General features: G+C 35.7%; 1 protein-coding gene across 4 annotated transcripts in view; it reads right to left on the bottom strand.

Annotated features, from left to right (window-relative positions):
• kalrna (kalirin RhoGEF kinase a) overlaps window positions 1-18157 on the bottom strand; it is a 203563-nt gene that overhangs the window by 85449 nt on the left and 99957 nt on the right. For all 4 annotated transcript variants that reach the window (XM_055216257.2, XM_055216259.2, XM_055216260.2 and 1 more), the window contains 4 exons: window positions 17054-17176; window positions 6881-7072; window positions 1452-1621; window positions 1030-1204 (listed from right to left, as the gene is read on the bottom strand). In XM_055216257.2, coding sequence (XP_055072232.2) covers window positions 1030-1204; window positions 1452-1621; window positions 6881-7072; window positions 17054-17176 — 660 coding nt within the window. The remainder of the gene's footprint in view (window positions 1-1029; window positions 1205-1451; window positions 1622-6880; window positions 7073-17053; window positions 17177-18157) is intronic.

The following is an 18157-nucleotide window of genomic DNA, read 5'->3' as shown; positions in this document are numbered from 1 at the left end:
GTTGTGATTGTGTTTTTTTAATGGTTTGTTGTATATTAGTATACTCTTGTTATTTGATACTGTTTTTCTTGGCAACATGATCTCATGGAAAGTCATGTTATATTCACAAAAGATTTGTGTCAAAAAAAGCTTTTTTCATGTCTTTTTCATGTCACTTGCACAAAATGGTTTTTCGTGTCTGTGGCATGACTTTCTTTTTCGTGTCATTTTATGTATTGTTTTCTCTTTTTTTCCCTATTTTTAAACTATTCTCGCCTTGAGTTGGGGTTAGAGTTGGGGTTTGGGTTAGGATGTCTAAAAATGTAACAGAAAGTGATTCTTACCCCCTAAGCAATGATGGTAAGAAAAGAGGAAAAACTATGAGAAAACAATACATGAAACGAAAACGAAAAAGAAAGATTTGCAACATACACTGAAAAAAATGATTATTCAATTTACTAATTTTTTTAAGGTAAGTGGTCCCAATCAATTTATTTAAGCTATATTTAAAAAAATAAAATAGTAATACAAAAAAAACTTTTGTTTAAATGTAGCTTAAATAAATTGATTGCAACCACTTACCTTATAAAAATGTATTAAATTGAATTAATCATTTTTTTTCAGTGATACACGAAAAATAATGTATAGAAATTTGTGCAAATGAAACGAAATAGAAATTTGTGCTCAAGGCAAGAAAAAAAGCAGAATTTCATGCCATAGACACAAATAAATTAATAAAAAATTTTGTGACTATAACACGACTTTCCGTGAGATCAGTCTGTTTCTTGGCCAATTCACTTTTGTAAAAGAGATTTTAATCTCAATGAGATTTTAACCTGGTTAAATAAAAAACTGAAAATTTACAATGACTTTGAATATCTCATCATCTACAGTAAATAATATATTCACTGAATATTTACATAATATGCAGAGAATCTTGAAATTTTGCCAAGATGGAAATCAATATTAGATGACTGTGATAATTGGGCCCTTAGGTGGTAGTGCATTAAAAACAGGCAAGATTCTGTCAAAAACACACAGACGGGTCACCTCGATTGTGTACTGCTCAAAGATGCGCAGCTGCAGAAAGATGTCGAGCTTGATTTTCCTCTCATGAAAGAGTTCCTCCATGTGACCCTGAGCCTCCTCCAGCTGTTGAAGAACCCCCTCGATGTGAGCGATGGAGCTCGTATGAGGCAACTTATTACTGCTCATCGCTGAATCTCTGTGCAAAGCATAACTAATGTGAGTTAGGATTGGTCTCTAATAATATTGAAGAAACCATACAAGCTCCACAGACAGCATCTGTGACATCTTGGGCAATCATTTCAACTCATCCCTCATTTGTGACAAAAACAAAGCAAAATTGAATTCACAGCAATGCACAATGTATGATTAATGTCTATGGAGCAAGCTGACAAGAGGGCTTAAAAGCAGAAATGTGCCAGCTGTATTTGTGTGTTTATTGCCACCTGAGTTGTTGTATAAGATCTTCTCCCTCTTTGATGACATTGAGTGTGGCCTCCAGTGTTGCTGTCTGCTGCTGTTGAAACTGTTTGATGAGCTCCTGAACCGAATCGACCGAGTCTGAACACACGTCTTCCAACAGCTCCTTCTGAAGGTCCTCCATCCATGTCCACAACTAAAACACACACAGTCACACGTTAGTAGGTATAAAGAATACTATGAAAGTGAATGAGGCTCATAAATGGTTTGATTACAAACATTTCTCAAAATATCTTCCTTTGTGTTCATCAGAACAAAGACACTTATACAGGTTTGTACAACATGAGGATGAGTAAATGATGACAGAATTTCCATTTTTAGGTGAACTTTTTTTCCTTTAACAAGAAAGATTTATATTCATTACAGAAATTCAAAGGGTTTCTTGGTTCTCGGTTTATTTTACAGTCATTTTTCTACAACAGTCTATGTATTTACTGTGTAACTGTACAATTACCAGCCCTGAGGTGAAAACCCAACCCTAACCCGTAAGTACATGTGGTTACCAGTATTTTGTTGGGTAAGTACAGTATGTACACATACTGTTAAATGTGCAACAGATTTTTATCTTTTTATCTCTATTTTTGTTTTAAACATGAAAATCGAACATTACACTTGAGTAATTGTGACCCTGGACCACAAAACCACTCATAAGTAGCACTAGCCAACAATACATTGTGTGGGTCAAGATTTTCTATTTGTTTATGCCAAAAAATCATTGAGATATTACATGTAAGTAAAGATCATGTTTCATAAAGATATTTTGTACATTTCCAACTGTAAATATATAACCCTTTATTATTTGTAATATTGTTGCTAAGGACTTCATCTGGACAACTCTTTAGGCAATTTTCTCAATATTTACATTTTTTTGCACCCTCAGATTCCAGATTTTCAAATACTTGTATCCCACTCAAATTGTCCTATCCCAACAAACCATACATCAATGGAAAGCTTATTTTTTCAACTTTCGTGAGATGTATAAATCTCAATTTTTAAAAAAATTTACCCTTTTGACTGGTTTTGTGGTCCAGTGTCACATTTGGTCTCTTATTTGGTTAACAGACTGACAAACACAGCGGTGACGTTGCCATCCCTGTGGTTTCTACAGTAACCGTATTTATAGTTAATCTGGTCACCATATGAACTAAAATTACATTTAGCTGACAAATACAGCAGACATAGTTTTGAAGACCACTTTCTATATTTTCTTTTACCTTTGAAAGAAAATATTGTTTTTTATTTGTGACTTTATATAGCCACCCTTTTCACATACAGGACCAACAATTTTGGTTAAACTTTAAATTTAAAGTTTAAAATTGCACAGTTTTTCAATATTTTTCTACATTCTTACCTAAACTTAGACAAATTTATGCATCCCTATCTTTTTTCAATGCGTGCACGTCATGTTTGTACATCGCGTCGTGAATGTGTTAGCATTTAGCATAGCCCCATTCCTTTATTAGGATCCAAACAGGGATGAAGTTAGAAGCCACCAAACACTTACGTGTTTTCCCTATTTAAAGACTGTTACATGAGTAGTTACACGAGTATGGTGGCACAAAAAAAGGGCTGTCAAAGTTAACACTTTAATTACACGTTAACGCAAATTCATTTTAACGCCACTAATTTTATTATAGTGCGATTAACGCAACGTGCAGTTTCTGTTTGACCCTTGGTCTAGCCCATAGTTAGATAAATTGAGACGCAGCCTTAGACAGTAAATGTAAAAACCTGTAATGCTTAAAGTAGTCGGAAGTTTTCATAAAAATAAGAACATTAAACCCTCGTCTAGCGAATCCAATGCTTTAATTTTTTTTGTAATTTTAGATTTTCCTCAAAATTAACTTTGCTGACTTCACTATGTCAACTTCAAACAAATGGAGCTCTGTCATGTTTTGTCAGATTCTAACAAATCATGCATTGTTTTGAAGTTTTTTAATAGAGAATGTCTAAATATAAATAACTCATTTTGCCAGCACAGGTCACAAATGATGCATTAGCAAACAGAAATGGAGAAAGAAAAAGGTCTTCTTAAAGGAACATTCAAAACAATGGCTGATGGTTCTGTCGAAAATGTAAACAGGCTGGTGTAAACATACATTTGAATAAAGCATCTATATTTGTTTTAAAAACTTGAAAAGTGTTAAATTAAAGTAAATTAAGAACAGATAAAGTGTGCGATTAATCACAAGTTAACACATGACAATCATGCGATTAAATATTTTAATCGATTGACTTAACTAGAATATGTCAATGCAAGGTGTTTTTCAAACATATATTTTAGTCTGGGATTAGGATAAGCCTTGTCTGGGAAACTGCTTATTAATGTAGTTTCTATGAGAATCTATAGTAAGAAGAGAAATAGTAAGAAAATTAAGATTATTCATTATTAATTGATACTATATTTAGTATTATTCAGCTACAATCAGAGGAAAACTGTCCCTCATATCGCTATGCCTGATTTCACCAAAGGTTGCACACTGGAGCCAAAAGACAAAAGCATAAACTTCCAATAAAGATTTTTTCTATTCAAACTGCTCAACAGGAACGCAGCACTACCGTATGATTTTCTGTAAATCTGCTTTACAACAATGTGTATTGTGAAGTGCTATAAAATGAAAATGATTTGACCTGACATTCAGAATTCCTGACTGTGATTTCTGCGGAGTTTGGGTTCAGTTTTATGCAGCCACAGGGATTAACATACAGTATATTTATCACACACTGTTCTTGTGTGTGTGTAGACTCAAATGAAATGTTTCTGTTAAACCAGAACGGCTCATGTGGTGACCTCTGGATGCAGAAGTCTGGAGATAATGCAGATCTAGCTGGCTGTGTTTCCAGTCCAATGTTAAAAGTTTGGCCTGCAGGACATCTCCCTTAAGCCAAGAACCCTTAAGCTGAGTTATGCTTAGCACACACAATGAAATACTTTTAAGTCTCAACATACACTTTAGCTGTGAACTGGCTGTACTATGCACAAACTCTTTAATACAAGGTTTACCATGCCAAACAGATAAAAAAGCCATTTTTATTACAACATATATATAACTTACTTTAACTATATAATTTAGCTTTATTACATGGTGATAACACAAAAGGTAACTAAATAGACATGCAAATTGGAAGTAACAAAATTTTTATAATTCTTGTGTAATTATCATTTATGCAAGTTTATATACTAAAATACAGAAACCGCTTACTAATTTTAAACTACATACTTTACGTAACTCACATGCAGGATTATAAACTAATGATTTTAAGCAAAAAATGAGAAACTTCTAGAAAACATTTTGCTTATGCATTTACATGCATTTAAACATAAAACATAACAAAAAACGTTGTCACTGGAATGTTAAGCTCCCAAATATACAACAACTTCTCACTCCTAAAACAAAGCATGGTCAAGCTCTCACGGGAATTTGTACGTATTTTACAACTTGGCTAATTTGTACGCATTTTAATGAAGTAAATCATACAAAAACGTATGATTATTAGAAAAAACAATAATGAAACTCCGCCCCAACGTCACAAGGCAAAAGCAATTTGTACAAAAACAAACAAATATAAATATAAATGATATAAATTAATACAAATTAGCCGGCTTGTAAAATACGCACAAATTGGATTGTGCACCGCTATAGATGGTTTCAGCAGTAAAAACATTAATAAACAGCTTTTGAGGACTAAACGCAACTTCCTTTAGACTTCCACACCGAATCCAAAGTCTTTTTACATTAGTTTATTTCTGATAACAAGGGAAATAAATGACAAGTACATATATATTATATCTAAAGTGTATCAACTGTTTCACTTAGCTAACATTACACTGTAAAAATGTCTGTAGAAATTACAGTATTACTGGGTATACAACTAGTTGCCAGTAACTTACTGTAGATTTCACATTTATGTTATTTACTGGCAACAGTTTGTTCAAAGTTAAATGAACATGAAACAGTTTCAGTCTGTATTTTCTACAGTAAGTTACTGGCAACCAGCTGCATAATTACAGCAATTTTTTACAGTGTATTGTGTAAAATGAATGTAAACAATGTTAGCTACAGGTCCTTGAATTCTTGCATGGCTGGCAAACCTCTGTGATCCATGCTCGTCGTCTCCCCTTGTCTTTAGCAAACCAAAACATTTTATTTTCAACAAGGTATCTGTTTCAGAGATTAGCCAGCCTGATCGATAAATAAATACAGACCAGAGGTTCACTTCGGTTCAGGGGTCTCATTTTTAAAAATGTGCGTAGGATTCTTACTAAAAGTCTACAAACGCACAAAAGCCAAAAATGACATATGCCAAAAAATATTAAGACTTATAAAACAAAGCAATATTCCCTTTTTAAATCTCAGATCACACAAGTGTGCGTACATCAATCTTCCTCAGATCCCACCCTGCAAGCTCATTCTCCCATCAAGTTTTTTTATAGATCATAACCTTTGGGTGAAAACTGGCGTATGCTAGTTTTTGGCCCTGTTTGGTGCTTACTTGCTTTATAAATGAGCCCCAGGTGCGTAACCGCCACAACGTGTGTGCGTCCGATGAAACCGTCTATGGATAAACTAGGAACTCCATTGCTTACAATGGGAAACCGCTGGTGTCTATATAAAGATGCGATGGGCAAGAAATTTTCCAGCAGAAATGTTACATATTTAAAGTAAAAATATATAAAATCATTTTCACTTGTAGATATGCAAATATTTAAATGCATGTATTTGACAAACAACCGAGAGCAATAAAGTAACCTGTACGTCAAAAAATGACGTTAGACGGGGAAACCCTGTGTGTTAAAAAAAGACACCTATGGGTACCCTTGGTTGTCTACACAGGCGTTTTACAATGCTTCGGTTTATGATGCCTTGGGAGTGAGAATGGGTTGAAAAATAACTACAGTACTTACACATTTTAAATACATTCTTAATGTCATGTTGCTGTGGTTTATCACCTTAAATGAAATATATGTTCTGCAGGCTGTATACTGAGAAAGATCAGTATGTCATAGGCAGGCGATCCGTGAGAAAATCACATTCCAATGAGCTCATACATCAACAAAACTATATCTCAGAGCAGAGCTCCATTAGACAAACACAGCACAGACCCGCTCCACAGAGATGGATTGTGCCACTTAACCCTACAACATATTTACTCTCTCTGTCTTTCTCAAACACGAGGCACATGAGGTGATAGAGCTAAAGTGATATCACATTACTGCATAATAAATCACATACCTTAAACACTGAACGTATTATGTAATGACAAAAGCATTTAGCACTTCACACGAATGTCTGATTGACAGCCGGAGAGTCAGCATGCTCTTCTAGCACATCTGGCACCTCTCTGCAAAACCTCACAGCATTCCACTGTAATCCAGCTGGTGTGTGTGTCTTACCTCTTTAGTGTGCGTGTGGAATGAGACAGACATGTCCAGCAGTAGTTTTCTTTGTTCCACTCTTCTTACAAAGTCCTGGATTCGGACCTCCAGGTGTCGGGCCGCTTTATAGATCTCCTCAGGGTCACACTCGCCCGTCTGTGCCAGCTGCTCGGCCGCTTCCAGGAGTTTATCCGCGTTGGTGTATGTGTTCTGTTTGAACCAGGAGAAATGTTCATCATTCAACGGTGCACAAACATAGCTTTAGAGAAATAAATGTCACGGCTTGTCTTTTTATTTTTATAGCGCTTATCACTGTTGCAGAGCAGCTTTATACACTATCAGACAAAATGGTCAAAAATGGTCCCAAGCTGTTACCAGGGTGGAACCCCTTCAAAAAGTAGATCTAAAAAGTTCATATTAGCACCTCAGATGTACATTATGATACCAAATGCATACATATCTGCACCTAAATGGTATATTAGGACCTTTTTAAAGGGAAGTGCCCCAGTGACAGCTTGGGACCATTTTTGACCTGTGACCTTTTGATCTTCTGACAGAAAATGATGGAAAATAATGTAATACATGAATGCATGATATTATGCTATCTTCTATTGAACATATATTAGTGACACTGTATGAATAATTGTCTGTAGGGTTTTATTTTATTTTCAAATACTGCTAGTCATAGTGCAATTAAAAATCTGCTTACAATTTGACATAAGATGTACAAAAGCACTATTCATAACTACATGTGTGACTGTAATCTGAATGTGTGAAGTTAAATAGCACTAGTAAGCAGTTATGTGTGTCTTAAAATATGATCACATTCTGAATGCTGGCATATCCATACATTCCCGTGTTAACAATCTGTTGATTTGTTAAAGACAATGTTTAATATGAAAGTTTATTACACGTCTCTCTAAAATACTTGATTCTGATTGGCCAGTCACAACATTTGCAGGTTTGTTCTTTTCATATAACCTGCACTCAAAACTAATAACACATGGTAAGCAGGATGCTGCAAATAATTTTGTTAGGTGCAGTTTAATATTACACAAAAATAAATATATTTATGTATTTTAATAAAATATATGGCATTATATTAAACCAAATAGTAGATTATAGATTAAAACAAATAGTCTGTTTGTGACATTTGAATGTCTTGTCTTATCTTAAAACCGAAAGTAAACATGTTTTTCTCGCGGAAGGTCTGCATTCTTTTAAAATAAGCAAATACAATACTTCAAATCAATATTTAGGGCTCTATCATACACCCAGCGCAATGCAGCACAAGTGTCTTTTGCTAGTTTCAACCCTGCACAATTATCATTTTCACGTTTAGTGCCACATTGTTTAAATAGCAAATGCATTTGTGCCCACTTTTGCGCCCATATGCGTTCTGGTCTGAAAACGAGGTGTGTTCAGGTGCATTGTTGGCGCGTTGCTATTTTGAGGCAACTAAAATAGACTACGCCATTGACCAACAAAAACCTGCTCTAAAGTCTAAAGTCAATGGCGCAATATGTTTTTTGTTATTTAAAAAGTGCATGAGCCTAATATGCGCCTATAAGCGGGACGAAAACGCGGGATTGCTCATCACATACATGAATGCGCAGCAGCACAAAAATGCTTTTAAATATGAAAGATTAAAGGATTGAATGTAAAATATTATTATTGAGTCTCTTGGACATAAATGAGAACTAATTATGAGACGTTAGAAGGCGCAAAGAAACAAACTTTAAACAAATGCATCTATTTTTAAATGTTTTTTAAATGCTGCCCTACGGATTTATGGTATATGATGACTCTGTACCTGTGGATATGATGAGATGAGAAACATTTTAAGTAATGCTTTATAAAAATCCCATGGCCTGTCCGAGTGCTGAAACGCTTCGGCTCTCTGCACGTTTGTAAATTCTTTATCTTTTCTTTGTTTTTATAGAGTACAAACCTTTTCTTGCATATTTGCAAATTATTTTATGAGATTACAATGATTATGTAGGATATCAATACATTAACAGCAATTTAAAGCCTGCTATTTCTACTTCTATGACTGAAAGAAAATGGCTTTTAAAGGTTTTATTCAAAAAAATAATAATTTAAATTTTAATAAAAATGAAAACAATTTTTTTTAACATTATTCTTAAACTGGGGGTCTTCTTCCTGCGCTTAGTTTTTCAGTTTACAAAGTCCGTCATCTGAATAGGGATTAGACATAACACCACCACAACTTGCTTTTAAAGGGGATGAGAGATGAGACTCTCATTGGTGTATTGCACGTTACACCCAAAACACACCCATTACTCATTAGGAGAATATGAACAACTCTTTGCGACCGTGCGCTCGGCGCACATACCATTTTTCCCCTCGTTAAATTAGCAAAAGTGGAATCGGACATGCCCATTTAGACTGTGCGCTTTAGACAATGTGCTTAGATTGTTTAAATGGGGCCCATTAGGTTTCTTACCTACTTATGAGGTAAATAGCTGTATAATAAGCAGGATAATGTACAGGCATTTTCTACAGGCTTATTTCTGTGATAACAACCTGCTGCCTATACATTATTGCTTACATAATCATTTAATTATAAGAAGAAAAGTAGTCCATTGGGTTTTCTCTCTTTAAAGATGATTCTCATCCCAGTACACAGTGTTTCTCACTGTCAGACATGATGTGACATGAAGGTGCTATCATAAGGGGTTTGCTAATTAGCATGAGATAATCACACATCTAATCACCTGCTATAACTGGTCAGTATAGTAACACCTTTACAGCCCCAGAGGAGTTTAATCCATCATTTAACACACAGCTAAACATTTCAATTAATCCATTGTTTCATTGTCATATATTATCAGATGAATAAAGCCATGCTGACACTATATATTTAGTTTTATTTTAGTTCTTTTTGGTGTTTTTTCATTTATAATAATTACTTTTACTTTTAATTTATTTTATATTATTTTTTTATAATTTTTATTAAAATTTTACATACACCTTGCCAAATCTGGAAATGTTGAAAATAAGAGGATTTTGAAAGGGTTTGTTTTTACTACACTTGTTGTTTGCAGGAACATAGTGGCAACTTATAAAGGGATGATTAAAATGAATAATTGAATGATTAAAAGTAATGGATGGTTAAAATACATTTTTAAGTTTTAGTCAGCAGTGTTATATTAAAATTCAACAACAAGGACATGCAGCATATCCGGTTAGGCATGCCGCACGCTTGTGCATAGGCCTATATGACTATAAATTATAGCTAAAAAAAGTAGCTTCCAAATGGCACAAATCTCCTTAGCAAAGACGAGCAGGTTTTAATTTGTGTATGTGTCTGCTTTCTAACTTTTAATATTACTGTTTTTAATAAATGCAGTTCTAAACGTAGGTTCGGGAGGAGCCTAAACATTCAGGCCTGTCAATCATCATCATCATGGGCGTATATAAGGCAGCCTTCAGGCCTCCCTGTCCGGCTGCATTCCTCCCCATCTCCTCCTTCACTCTCTCTTTCTTCCTCTTTGCAGTTCCGTTGCAGGGGGTTGAATTTGGGGCTCGAGCCCCAGCCTCAGGTTCGCTCTCTCTGAAGGTTCAGAGCTCAGGTACAGAGCTCCCTTCGAGGACAGCATGCCAAGTTTGTTTACCATTAATCATTAAGGCGAACTAGTGAAATAATAATAATACAACTTTTAATAATAATAATAATAATAATACTAAAACGGACAGAAACCATTGATAGATGCAGCAATATGTACTAAGCCTGCAAGATATTTTGGGGAAACTGACATTGCAATATTTTGTTTTTCTGCAATGTATACTTTGATACTGTGTGATTTATCTCTGCTGTTTGAAACTGTTCTCATAGTGTAACACTGGCAATGGTATCCAAAATGGTTTTCCTTTTTATGTAACTATTGCATAGGTGCATATTGCAATGTTAATGTCAGGATGATGCATTGTGCAGGCCTAGCATGTACCAGGAGCAATAGGTTATGGTTATGCAGAAATGTAGGCAGAGGTACATTCTGTTTAATACCAACCACAAAAAATGGCGGCCCACATGTTGCTGTCCTAGGCCCGGTGCAGTTTTTGTGATGTCCTAACTTAAGTTCATTTTACACAACCTTTGTATTAGTCAGTTTTTATTTTACTAACGTGAAACATTGCTGATTTAAAAATGTTATAGCTGGGATTAGTTTGGCAGCAGTAAAAATCCATTTTACATGGCACATTCCTGATTTACTCGTGATCTTACATACATGCCTTACTCCATACAGAAGACAAATGGATCTGCTCTCATCAGAATGTGGTCTGGAAAGTGTCTGGATCTGCTTGCCTTCATTACAATGTCTCCTCTCTTCATCTTCATCGGACTGTTTTGGGATGCCATGTCTCTGATAAGCAGATGTCAAAATAACAAAAGCTGCATATGTCTGCTAGTTACTAATAACGGCTGAGCCAAACACAAATCCCTCACGCTGGTGTGGATGGAGTCAGACTGTCTCGGGCTCTTTTCATGACACTGAGACGCGGATCTGTCATCTGGACTATTATGGATTATTCAACCCAAGGGAAATATGTGGATGAGAGGCAGGGTTTAGCAAACAGGGATCTTTATCTACTCCGTGTGCTGTACGATGAATACCTCGCTATGTTTAATGTCACTTTGAGTAAGAAGCGAGTTCATTTTGAAAGGACTAATTGTGAATTAAAATCATCCAATTTGGATAAGACAAAAGTAACTCTGTAGTAGTGTGTCACTATAAAAATGCTGGGTTGTTTTAATCCCATGACAGAAGACACTGCTGGGTTACAAATTACCCAATGATGGGGTTGCTGTGCTCTGTCCTATATTTACCCAGCCTTGGATTAAAAACAACCAAGCATTGTTGTGGATGCTTGCCATGCCATTGCTCCGTTGTTGTTAGGATGTTCTGAGTGGATGATTAATGGTTTAAATTAAAGGAGCTCACCCAAAGTCTTCATGATATTCTACCATTTCGATATTGCACAGATCTCTTGCCTTGGCAAACAACAGCAGGGTTATAACAGCAGGGTTTTACTTATGATATTATCAGTAAGGGGAAATACATTGATATTGAATCAGAGCCACTAATAATGGTGTTCAATTGTATGTGCTATTTTTTTGTTTTTTAGTTGTACAAACATCATCACAACGTTAAATACCTATTATTATAATACTATTATTAATTTTCATATCAGTTTTAGATGAAACGTGTTCTTTAAATAAAACTAGATAAAGCCATTATATTTATATTCATGCATTTGGCAAAGACGCATTTACTCAAAGCACAGTCAATGTATATGTGTATTCCCTGGGAATCATGACTTTGCTATTGGTGGAGCTATGCTCTAAAGCTACAAGTGCCCATATATACAGCAGTATCTGACAGCTTAAGACCAACAGTAAATCAAACAAATCTGTCATTCATCAAGGTGTAAACAACCAGTAAGGCGTAACACTGCTCTTAAATCATAACATCTCCTTTCTACACATGTGCTCACTTACTTTCACAGTGTAGTAGAGCTCTCTGTGAAACCCATCATTCACCGCAGGAGGATTTCTGTACATAGTTTGGATTTACTGTTGGCTCATCCAAACATGCATATCTACAGTTGTTACATGTCTTGAAAAAGCCGGTTGATAACAAGTGCCTAAAAAATCAACGTGGTTGGCGACATCATTATACTAAACAGGTAAAATCCTCTGCTCAAATTTCCGCTTTTAGAACCTCATGGCACTTTTGCGAATAATTCCAACTTACCAACTAGTAAATATATACATTTTTAGTATATCCCAGTTGTATTGTTTCAGGTTTTTCATCTGACTTTTCCATGTTTAGATGCTATAATTGGGTACTTGTATCAACCCAGTAATTTAGTTTTGGTAAACCATTCTCTACAAGCATGTGAAACAATAGGTCAGTGAAATTTGGCTCCCCTTGTGATGTCAATAATATAATACCACCCCTTAATCTACACTATCCAACCACGACACTGCCACTTAGTTCAGAGAGAGAAAATAATTGACAGCACAATTGAGTTTCAATTTCAACAAACAACCATTATGGCGATTAGTGTTTGCATTTCATCAGCTCATCTGCATTTAAAAGGACACATCCAAAAACAGCACATTTTTGCTCACACCTACGGAGTGGCAATTTTAACATTTTGTCTATTATGATACTACTCTGGGGACACCAAAGATTTATTTTACATCTTAAAAAAGTCTTGTGAAATGTCCCCTTTAAGTCTTTAGGTATGTTTACATGCAACCAAATAATCCGTTTGTAATCGTATTGATGGCTCAATCGTATTGAAAGCATTCATGTAAACACCTTAATCAATACGATTGAGGACGATCGGATGCAAATTTGGATCGTATTGAAGAGGGTGGTGTACTCCGATCTGTGATCCGATCAGCAGGAGAAAAGTACGCATGTAAACACGTGAATCGTAGTATTTTCTCAATCGGATGCAAAACTACATTGTGCACATGCGCAGAACATTTGTGCTCAAATTCACGTCTTATTAAACTCTTATATCACATGATTCTCGACACAGAAGCAAGGCTATTGCATCAGGCATAAGGTAAGGTTACTGGGGTCACACGATGTACATTCTGCCGCGTTTATGTGTACTTTTAAAACATTAGGCTACTTAAAGTAATAAAATAGCATTGTGGCTTTTGAAAAGCGTGTTTTTATTACCTATATCTAAAAACTTTGCATTTGGGCTAGTTTTGAATGTCCATTTGGGATGGTTCTGATATGTGAATCTACAACCCTGGCTGTGCGATCGGATTCTAAAGAATGTACATGTAAACGAACATTTTAATCAGATTGCAATGTTTAGGGTGCATGTAAACTGTATCGTCGTAACCTTCAATCGTATTAAATTCAATCGGATTGACAACATTTTGTGCATGTAAACAAAATACTGTAGTAACTTTAGCTTTTTACTTCCACAGATTGCATTCAGCCCTCAAAATTAATGAAATTTGTGAAGAGCATCATGATAAACAAACAGTGAAAGAAACCTTCGTCCACAGAGCTTATCTTCCAATAAAAAGTCAATAAAAAAACAAAAGCAAACCTGGATGATGTTAATATTCGGGTTGGCCTAAAAAGTACATCATTCCTCCAGCACTCACAGTTTCTTTTCTAAATAGAATAGGCAGATTTAAAGTGGATGCTGCCCAGCAAATGTAAGCACTCAATCATTTCACTTGCCCTACATCTAACCTACCACAGAAATAACATCTTGAATAGAGAAGATCTGCCAAAATCATAAAAGACCCTATGAGTCTATTACACCACAGATGACTTTACAACAACATAAACACACCTGCTGGGAATTTTAACACTTCTACCGTCATTTTTGTCACATGGTTTCTATTTACTAGTACTTGTAATGAACTATAACACTCAGTCGTTGCTTTATGGTTTTATTATACAATAGCTGATGCAGACATTATAAAGGAAACCATCTGTTAAACTCATCTGATGGAGCCCTGGTAATTCTGACATACAGTACAAAAGACAGAGAAAACCTTATGTTTGAAGCTCTATGTTTAAAACATCCTGCACCACCACTGCATACGCTCAAATCCTTACAATATTGTTTGATAAAACATCACTAAAAAGATAGATAGTAAAGATCTTTCTGTCTTTCTGTGATTTGAACATGATGTGTAGGTCTGGTCTCTTCTGATCTGGATGTAGTGTTCAAACAGATCTTGCAGGAAATCGACTAACTCATGTATTGTTGCACAGGAAATACTTTTGATACCAGATCTCAATGCAACATGATCTCAGGAAGTTTCTCCACTCTAAATTTCCTGTTGCCAAAGCTGGCACTGCCAACCTATAATCCAACTCATACAACCATATAGGTCATCTGCCACTTTCTTTGATTAAAAAACTTTCACCTTAATGCTTAATGCTTTGGAGTGGCAGCCAGTAATTCCTGTAGGTCGGTTTGGTAGAGCCTCACTTAGCAGTGTATTCTGGGTTTGATCGCGCGAACACATACATATAAAAAGGAAACACTGAATGCACTATAAGTTGCTTATCCAAAGCGTCTACCAAAGGTAAATACACATTTTACAAATTAAATATAGGAAAAATAGTAGGTAAGGGACCATGCATAATATTCACACATAGGGTCCTATCATACACCTGGCACAATGCAGTGTTTTTTGCTAGTTTCAGATCGACACAGTTAATATTTTCAGCGTCCAGCATCACATTGTTTAAAAAGCAAATGCATTTGCGCCCATTTATGCACCCATGGGCGTTCTGGTCTGAAAACGAGGTGTGTTCAGGCTCATTGTTGGCGTGTTACTATTTTAAGGCAACTAAAATAGACACAATATTGTTTTTGTTATTTAAAGAGCACGTAAGTAAAACGAGAAGACAGAACACAAGAACAGCACACAAATGTTTTTAAAAATAAAAACTAAAGAAATAAAATGTAAAAGTTTATGATGTCTCTTGGACATAAATTGTGCTGTGCGCTTTATACCATGTGCTTAGAGCGTTAAAATAGGGCTCATAGTGTACACTGTAAAAAGTAAAAGTTGGAAATTGTTACTTGTTGTTACTTAAAAAATACTTCAATTGGTAACACCTAAAAAAAATTTTTCGTAACTTTTTACAGTGTAAAAACTAAGGATGCACCAATATATCAGCCTATAACTATCAGCAGATAAAAGCATTTTCCCACTATCGGACATCGATCGCAAACCTTACGCAAACCCAACATCCTTACGCAAACCCAACTAACCCAATGCCAGATGACAATTGCTTAAAGTTTAGAAAATATAAAAGAATAAATCAGAAAAAATAGTATAAACCAATAAGTGACATATTGATGCAAACACCAAATCTAACCCTAAACCGAAGTGACAATGGTTTGAAAATAGGAAAAAGCAGTTAAAGGAATAGTCTACTCATTTTCAATATTAAAATATGTTATTACCTTAACTAAGAATTGTTGATACATCCCTCTATCATCTGTGTGCGTGCACGTAAGCGCTGGAGCGCGCTGCGACGCTTCGATAGCATTTAGCTTAGCCCCATTCATTCAATGGTACCAATCAGAGATAAAGTTAGAAGTGACCAAACACATCAACGTTTTTGAAAAGTCCGCTCCCCTTCTCCCTCTCATAATGGGAGAGGGAGGGTGTACCTGCGCCGAGTCGAAGTACTCCCAAAAGTGCTATTACGCCATACAATATAGCTCCTCTTTTAAATCCGCTTAGAAAAGCGCTACGTTTTATTTTGTACCACCAAACTTGCTCGTATAACTACTCGTCTTAAATAGTAAAAACGTTGATGTGTTTGGTCACTTCTAACTTTATCTCTAAATGGTACCATTAAATGAATGGGGCTAAGCTAAATGCTATCGAAGTGTCGCAGCGCGCTCCAGCGCTTACGTGCACGCACACAGATGATAGAGGAATGTATCAACGATTCTTAGTTGGGGTAATAACATATTTTAGTGTTGAAAATGAGTAGACTATTCCTTTAAGTAATCAATCCGTGAGAATGCCACAGAAAAGAAAGTCTGTGGCAGGGCCGCGGGAAAATGTGGAGATCTGTGTGAATGCCACGGAAAAATGAGCAAAAAATTCAGTGACTATCCCACGGAACTTTGTGAGATCATGTTGAAAAAGCAAAACTATCAGTACGTATCGTATTGGTATTCCAGATGATCAAATATCATATTGGCACAGAAAATTTGTATCAGTGCATCCCCAGTACAAACAAATTGATTGGTGGCGATGGTCAAACGTCATTTCACTAACTTTACATGTAACTATAGGCATAGGCGGAGCTTCAGGTTTGTGCCTGGGGGGCACCTACGGGCAAACAAGGGTACTGCAATACTTTGAGATTAGCGAGAGAGTGCGGCTACATTTTTTAAAATATGAATGAATTAAAACTATTTTAGCATTAATTTACTCAGTCTACCCATTAAAATATCAAGATTAGACATGTATATAATTCATTAATAGCTCCCCCCAAACTCCGTCCATGACTATGGAGTTGTTTTTTATTGGATGTGAGTGAATTATTAAATTTGGATACTTCTTATTACAATGGTTTGGATCAAAATGATCTGGATAATTCATGAGCAGATTAAACAGACCAAATGCAGCCGATGTCTCACCTGTGCCACTTCCTCAAAGTCATCATGGCGTTTCTGTAAAGCTCTGGCTCTGTGCAGTGATTTCCCCACGCCTGTGTGTTTACTGAGGAAAGCCTCGCCATGATTCTCTATCCAGTCAATCACCTGCAAGACACAAACAAACAAAAGGCTGCTAATGTCTCACTTTGGCCATTTAATTGATTTGACATTCAGACAGCTATGTTTAGAAAGCACAGACACGTACACACAAATAAGCTAATGCTCATTGCCCGTGACTGCATGTTTACTCTCACAGGAATATGTGCAGAGAGTAATCCATCATTATTGGTCATCTGTCCAAAAATAAATCAAAGATACTTTACCATCTGTCCCTAAGGACAATGCTTTACAAATAGCACCTACATTTCTCCAGCGATATCCTCAGGTCAGACGAATACAAATATATCTCAGACAACACAATCTTTAACTCCATTAAAACTGAAAAGAGAAATTGCTGAAACAATGTAAACAGACAGAACAAGCTCATCTATGTATATTAATGTGTGTGCATGTGAATACAATGTTCTTGCTCTGCTCAGAGATTTCTCTTTCATTGAACTTTACTCAGTTGTTTATCTTAAAATGGCTCTAAAAATGTGTACAATTGTTAACATGCAAGATATAAATAACTTAAATTAGAGCCAAATGCTTTGCGAATGTTTGAAATGTTAATTGGGCAGTGTAAGTCTGGGTTTAGGGTTAGTAAACTACTGCACACATTAGTAGAAATCGGTAGTATTTTTGTTTTGTTTAAGAAACAAACTCCAAACATCTGACTTGTGTTTATTGGAATGAACTTCCTGACGTCTGGTTTCAGGAGATGTAAGTGAGGTTTGGCCGCCACACTTGCGTGTTTGTGAATGATACAATGCTTGTAAAACACAAAAACAAGTGCGTCAATAGGTTTATGTTTCTGCTTCATTGATTAAAGCATCTACTGTGTTCTTAAAGCAGCTTCCTATTCTCGCACACACAATTCAAGTGTTTAAATATAACACTTTGTGATGATCTCATTAGGTTACACGCCAGTGAAAGTTTTGTGTTGATTTTAAGATGTGTTATTTCAGTAATCTGAGCCATGTTCGT

This window comes from Misgurnus anguillicaudatus, chromosome 17 (genome assembly GCF_027580225.2).
Source record: "Misgurnus anguillicaudatus chromosome 17, ASM2758022v2, whole genome shotgun sequence".
Lineage (NCBI taxonomy): Eukaryota > Metazoa > Chordata > Actinopteri > Cypriniformes > Cobitidae > Misgurnus > Misgurnus anguillicaudatus.
This window is presented reverse-complemented; position numbering and strand designations above follow the sequence as displayed.